Consider the following 7,409-nt stretch of genomic DNA (forward strand, 5'->3'; position numbering starts at 1 on the left):
CGCCATCCAAAGCCCAGTCTTTGAGGTTGCGCCGACACCCGCACCACCCTCCCTCCTCACCCCTACTCCCTAGTCGGCCCTCTTTGGTCAGCGACGCAGCGTCACCCGCCCCAGCTATAGGAACACGTGCAGTTACGTGATGTCTGCTGCGATCCTCGTGCTGAGCAGGATATCCCGTGTGGCGGCCCCGTCTTTCAAGTCATTCCCCACCTCCCCTCCATGAACGCAGCTGACATAGGTGGCGGGACTTCGGAACATAAGCGAGGGAGAATTTATGCTAATGCAAACTTTGATCAAGCCGGCTAACAGGCCGAGAGCTGTATTGTCCTGTCTCCCCAATCTCTTTGTGACGTAAACGGGTAAACTTGTCATCATAGAATGTGTATAGACAAGTGGGTTGAATTGTAGCGAATCAGATCATTCTGTAGCTTGCATTAGTATACACAGTATGTTGGGGGAAGGGATAAAACCAGTCAGCACAGCCAGTTCTCAGCTGTCTCCCAGAAGAACTGACTGACACAGGGTGACTGACTGATCAGTGATGTGAAGAACAAGGAAATCCCTGTTGGGCTGTGAGTACACAACTTGTAATGGTTTTATGCTATGTTGATAACTTAGTTGTGTTGGGAAGCTATGTTTTATGTCAGTGGACAGCCAGTTTAAGTTGATCTTGTGGCTTGTGGAAAGAAAAGGGGTTAATGTGTGAAAGCTACCCACTGAGAGAAGTACTGGCCTAAATCTTTTGAGCCCCCCCCCCCCTTCTGTTTGGTTACAGATATCTTGTTCTGTATTTTTGATGTATACATACTTGTTTTGTATATAGTAGGTGGTGTTGGTTCAGTGTGAACTGAACAGATCTATAGGCTAACACATTGTCAGTGTGTGTTGAGGGTTTTTCATGTGTGTGTGTGTATGCACATGAGGGTAGCAGCAAGTGTTGTGGAACACATGTTTGAGTTATTGGTAGTGTGGTAACATGTATAGGAGTTGTGCTTTGTGTCAGTGGTTTACTTTGTTCAGACAAAGTGGGAAGGAACATTGTAATGTGATTAGTGAGTTGGCAAACTATGAGAGCATTGAGGGTCAGTGCTATGTTGTTGCACATTGCTGTTTACCAGATATGTTGGAAGTAATGATTTCCTTTCATGTACTTGTGTCGGTGGCATACTTTGTGAAGACAAAGAGATTTGTTTGGTAATGGTAGCACACAGTTAAGTTGAATGATGGGTAACATGAGTTGGAACACAGGGTTGTGTTGGTCAGCGATATGTTTTGTACACAGTATGGTAATTGGTATGTCACTGCTGGTGGCAGGTAAGCTTGATGAAGCTTGTAACTCACATAGATCTTTGTGTGAGAGTAGTGCATACTGGTGGACATGTGATGAAAGGTGCTGAAAGGGTGAAGGCCTTTCATGTCAGTGATGTCCAGATATTTGAGATTTTATCTGACCTGGGTTTTGGTTGTGTGTTTGTGTTCCAGGTGTGCTGCTTTAGGTGTAGGGTGAACTTTTACTATGTGCTGCTTATAGGTGCTGCTTTAGGTGCTGCTTTAGGTGTAGGGTGAACTTTTACTATGTGCTGCTTATAGGTGCTGCTTAAGGTGTAGGGTGAACTTTTACTATGTACTGCTTATAGGTGCTGCTTTAGGTGTAGGGTGAACTGCTTAGTGTGTGTGCTGATTTCCCATGTATATTGTAAAAGTAAACACTCTATAAAAACCACTCCATGTGGCCCTGCTATTGATGTGAGGAGAGAGTGAGTGAGTGCATCATTAGTTGATCCTATATCCCCTTGTCTGTTCCCCTCTCTCTTCTATCAGAACGAACCACATAAAACAACACCTTTTTACAATAATAATATTCGATGACTTGTAAACATGATATATACACTTATACACAGTTGTATTGCTTAGAATAGTACACATAATTGTCATTGTTTTGCTTTCATCGTGTTTTCGTCCGTTTTGTCATTTTTCACGTTCTTTTTATACGCATTTGTGTCAATGGTCTATGTGTTATAGAAATTAAAATTAAAAACATGTTAGAAAAAAAGAAATAATAACAACAACAACAACAGCAACGACAATACTGCTACTACTACTACTACTTAAAAAAAATAACAGCAACTATAATAACAACAAAAACAGAATCAGTAATAACAATAACAATAATCATCATCATTACTACTACTACTACTACTACTACTACTACTACTAATACGACGACGACGACGACGACGAAGAAGAAGAAGTAGTAGTAGTAGTAGTAAATCCAGCTATTGCTACTACTACTGCTGCCGCTGCTACTACTACTACTACTACTGCTGCTACTACTGCTGCTGCTGCTGCTACAACAAGAACTACTACTACTACCTTTGCAACGTTCTTTCTCGCTACCCCTAACACACACACACACACACACACACACACACACACACACACCCCTAACACACACACACACACACCTGTCCGGGTTTACATGCATTATCTTCCTCGATCAAACTTCACTCTTGACCTCCCACTCCCCACCCCCGGTTTCTCCCCTTTTCTCCTGTCTTCCGTCACGTCAAGTGGAGAGACACAACCCTGAACACTGCTACCACTGCTGGTTCGCGTGGTGTGGAGGGCTGGACAGGTGCGCGTCCGCCCAGTGGGCGAAAGGATCTGAGTGACTGTATGTATTTGTATTTCTGTTTATCACAACTGATTCCTCTGTGTGAAATTCGGGCTGCTCTCCCCAGGAAGAGCGCGTCGCTAAACTATAGCGCCACCCATTTTTTGTTTGTTTTTTCCTGCGTGCAGTTTTTTTTGTTTTGTTTTGTTTTGTTTTTTGCTATTGCAGGTGAATTTTTCAACAGAATTTTGCCAGGAACAACCCTTTTGTTGCCGTGGGTTCTTTTCCGTGCGCTAAGTGCATGCTGCACACGGGACCTCGGTTTATTGTCTCATCCGAATGACTAGCGTCCAGACCACCACTCCAGTTCTAGTGGAGGGGGAGAAAATATCGGCGGCTGAGCCGTGATTCGAACCAGCGCGCTCAGATTCTCTCGCTTCCTAAGCGGACGCGTTACCTCTAGGCCATCACTCCACCTTAGACAAGATGGCGGTGGTGTCTGGTGGACAAAGTGTGGAGATTTTTCAGATCTCCCAAGTCAACATATGTGCAAACCTGCCAGTGCCTGAACCCCCATTGTGTGTATACGCACGTAGAAGATCAAATACGCATGTTAAAGAGCCTGTAATCCATGTCAGCGTTCGGTGGGTTATGGAAACAAGAACATACCCAGCATGCACACCCCGAAAACAGAGTATAGCTGCCTACATGGCGGGGTAAATAAACAAAACGGTCATGCACGTAAAATGTTAAATGTTACATGTTTGTCTCAGTGTGTAGGTGTGCGTGCCTGAAAAATGATTGAATGACATGGGAAACGAATGATGAGCGCCCTATGGCAGCCGTCAGTCAGCTGTACCCAGGTAGGCAGCCTGTTGTGTAAATGACTCCGTGTGTGTAAAGCGCTCAGAGCTTGGTCTCCGACCGAGGATAGGCGCTATATAAGTATCCATATCAATCAAACAATCAATGTAATGGGCAGGCAGACAGCTGTGTCATCAGATTCAGTCAGATGAACACACTGAGTGAATCGTTCCCCGGAGGGGCAATGAAACAGGCCAGGCAACAGGACGTGTCCCTGTGGGACTCCTGACCAGTGTTCCGTCACTGATAAATTAAAATAAAAACCTGATACGGTGTCATCTGTCATCTACCTTCAGGGAACCTCTGGGTCCATTCTCTTGATGAGTCTCCCATGGCTCTTCCTCCACGATTTTATCTGGGTCGGGTCTGGTAATTTTTCATGATTGTCTTGTCCTTCTTGCTCCATTTACCTTAGAGCTGGATGCTTTATGCATCCAGGTATAAAATGGTGTAACCTAAAACCTGTATAACCCGCGACTTTCCCTTAGGAACGTGGGGCGCTTCATCCATTTAGATCTAAAATGATGAAACCTAAATATTGTACATCCTTCGATTTATCCCTTAGAGTGCCACAGGAACAGCCAGGACCTCACCCCTCTACAGACAGCCAGGACTTCACCCCTCTACAGACAGCCAGGACTTCACCCCTCTACAGACAGCCAGGACTTCACCCCTCTACAGACAGCCAGGACTTCACCCCTCTACAGACAGCCAGGACTTCACCCCACTTCAGACAGCCAGGACATCACCCCTCTTCAGACAGCCAGGACTTCACCTGTCTACAGACAGCCAAGACTTCACCCCTCTACAGACAGCCAGGACTTCACCTGTCTACAGACAGCCAGGACTTCACCCCTCTACAGACAGCCAGGACTTCACCCCACTTCAGACAGCCAGGACATCACCCCTCTTCAGACAGCCAGGACTTCACCTGTCTACAGACAGCCAAGACTTCACCCCTCTACAGCCAGGACTTCACCTGTCTACAGACAGCCAAGACTTCACCCCTCTACAGACAGCCAGGACTTCACCTGTCTACAGACAGCCAGGACTTCACCCCTCTACAGACAGCCAGGACTTCACCTGTCTACAGACAGCCAGGACTTCACCCCACTTCAGACAGCCAGGACTTCACCCCTCTTCAGACAGCCAGGACTTCACCCCTCTTCAGCTACGACTTTACCTCCCACTTGGAACGTCGTCATGTGGACCTCAAACCCGGACACCCAGACCTCCACCCCCTCTCTCCCGGCCCCCTCCCCCTCCCCCCCCCCCAAAACAACAACAACAACAACAACAACAAAAAACAAACAAAACTTTACCTCAAGGCAGAAAGCCAATCGATCGTTAAACTCAAATCAGAGTTGTTTATTTCATTAAAAAAAGAAGAAGAAGATAAAATAATAAAAAATAATACCCACCTCTGGCAAATACCTCGCGCCGAACTGCGTGCGGGACAGGGCCATCAGCGGCAGCGTGGGCAGGATCAGGTTGGCGCAGGCCACGCCCAGCACGCACCACGTGATCCACGTCTCCATGGTGTCGCGCGCAGAGGGGCTGGAGAGCACGCCCAGAAGGTCGGACGCGTCCACCAGGTCGAAGACCACGAGGTAGGTCAGGTTGTCGATGCGGTGCCGGCGGCTTGAGTCGGGCGAGGCGTCGTGATGGGCGTACAGCAGCAAGAGGAAGACGACGGCGGAGGCTGCGACCGTCATCTGCAACAACACACGACGTCGTGTACTGGTAAGTAGCACTGATGCAGTTATTGTGCACGCACGTGAAAGAACCCACGGCAACATGAAGGTTGTTGTCCCTGGCCTGGCAAAATTCTGTTGAAAAAATCCACTTTGGATTTGTATTTGTATTTCTTTTTATCACAACAGATTTCTCTGTGTGAATTTCGGGCTGCTCTCCCCAGGGAGAGCGCGTCGCTACACTACAGCGCCACCTTTTTTTCAGTGTAGTTTTTTTTGTTTTTCCTCACGAAGTGGACATTTCTGTAGAATTTTGCCAGGAACAGCCCCTTTGTTGCCGTGGGTTCTTTTACGTGCGCTAAGTGCATGCTGCACACGGGACCTCGGTTTATCGTCTCATCCGAATGACTAGCGTCCAGACCATCACTCAAGGTCTAGTGGAGGGGGAGAAAATATCGGCGGCTGAGCCTTGATTCGAACCAGCGCGCTCAGATTCTCTCGCTTCCTAGGCGGACGTGTTACCTCTAGGCCATCACTCCATTGTGATAGGAACACAAGAACCCACGACAGCAAAAGGATTGTCCCTGGGCACAAAGTCTGTGGGAAAATCCTCTTTGATAGGAAAACAAATAGACCAGCAAACAGAAAAGAAAAAGGGTGGCGCTTAAGTGTAGAGACGCGATCTCCTGTTGGGAGAGCAGCCCGAACTTTCACACATAGAAATCTGCTGCGACAAAATTGTAATACAAAACAATACAGTGCAGCTCAATACATTCCGGTGGTCATGCCCTAAACACACACACACACACACACACGTGCGCACCTACGCACGCATGAAACCATACACACATGCATACACTCTTTGCATGCACACAGGCGCGCACGCTCGCACACACAAACAAACAAACATGGAAAGATACACACACGCGCGCGCGCACACACACACACACACACACACACAAACACACACACGCATACACCTACCCATCTCCCTCCCCCACGCACACCCTTCCACCCACCACCCACCTACGTACACACACCCCCACCTCAAACCACTCTCCAACACACTAAAACACACCCACCCACCCCACCCCCTAAAACAAAAACAAAACAAAAAACCCACAACAGCCAACACCCTCTACCTGCAGCATGTTCTTGCCCAGGAACACGTCGTCCGTCAGCTCGTGCGCGAAGTTCCGGTAGATAAGCAGCACGCGGATGGCCAGCACGCACGAGTAGACCAGCCAGGCGAAGTACACCAGCGGCATGCTCCCGGGCGACCTCACCAGCCCCCCTCCCCCGTCCTCCTTGGCCTCCACACCCGACCCGACACCCAGCAGGGACAACCCTCCAACGCAGCACACCCCTCTACCACCGCCGCCGCAGCCCTCAGCGGTCCCGCCGCCCGCAGGCAACCCGCCAACGGAGGCCCCGCCGGGTGCGGTGGAGGCCAGGAGGCGCCGTATGACCTGCATCATCTGCCGGTAGGAGATGGAGAAGGCGACGGCGAACATCATCACCACGGCGACGTCGCCGGCGATCCAGGCGAACCAGTAGGTGCTGTTGTAGTGGGTCAGGTAGCTGTCGAGGATCCCGCCCTGAAGAAGCGCCAGAGCCACCGTGGCCAGGCGCGTCGGCAGCAGGTAGACGGACTCGCAGAAGCGGTAGCTCCTGGAGGGGGTGGAGATGGACGGGTGGGAGGACGGGGAGGAGGGGTTGGGGGCGGGGGCGGGGGCGGGGGCGGGGCCCGGGTGAAGCATCTCGCTGGCGGCGGACCCCCCTGAGGACTCGGAGATGGTGTGGTGGCGGAAGGAGGAGGAGGAGGAGGTCATGGTGGTGGTGGTGGTGAGGTGGTTGTGAGAGAAGGGTGTGGTGGTAGGGGGCTTAAGTCACTGTGGTGGTGGTGGTGGTGGTGAGGAGAAGGGGGTGGTTGTGGGAGGGGGGGGGTGGAGATGGATGTGGGAGGTGTTTGGGGGCGGGGGGTAGGTGCCGTGGGGTGTGGGGGGTGGGCTGGACGTCTCTGTAACGGGGATGGTGGGTAGAGTGGTGAGGAGGGTGGTGGATGACTGTGATGGTGGTGGTGGTGGGGGGAGGGGGTGAAAAGGTGCTGGAGGGAGGAGGAGGAGGGGCTTCAGTCTGTGTGGTGGTGGTAGTGGTGTGTTTTGTGCTGAGGAGGGGGCGGGGGTTGGAAGTGTGTGTGGGAGGTGATGAAGAGTTGGCGGACGATCAGCACTATG

General features: G+C 50.3%; 1 protein-coding gene across 1 annotated transcript in view; it reads right to left on the reverse strand.

Moving 5' to 3' along the window:
- Positions 1-7,089, reverse strand: part of LOC143285234 (transmembrane protein 121B-like) — a 7,836-nt gene extending 747 nt beyond the window's left edge. The window contains exons 1-2 of the mRNA XM_076592489.1: positions 6,315-7,089; positions 4,900-5,193 (exon numbers count right to left, since the gene is read on the reverse strand). Of these exons, the coding sequence (XP_076448604.1) occupies positions 4,900-5,193; positions 6,315-7,004 (984 nt within the window). The 5' untranslated portion in view covers positions 7,005-7,089. The remainder of the gene's footprint in view (positions 1-4,899; positions 5,194-6,314) is intronic.
- Positions 7,090-7,409: the final 320 nt, after the last annotated feature.

This window comes from Babylonia areolata, chromosome 8 (assembly GCF_041734735.1).
Source record: "Babylonia areolata isolate BAREFJ2019XMU chromosome 8, ASM4173473v1, whole genome shotgun sequence".
NCBI classification, from domain to species: domain Eukaryota; kingdom Metazoa; phylum Mollusca; class Gastropoda; order Neogastropoda; family Buccinidae; genus Babylonia; species Babylonia areolata.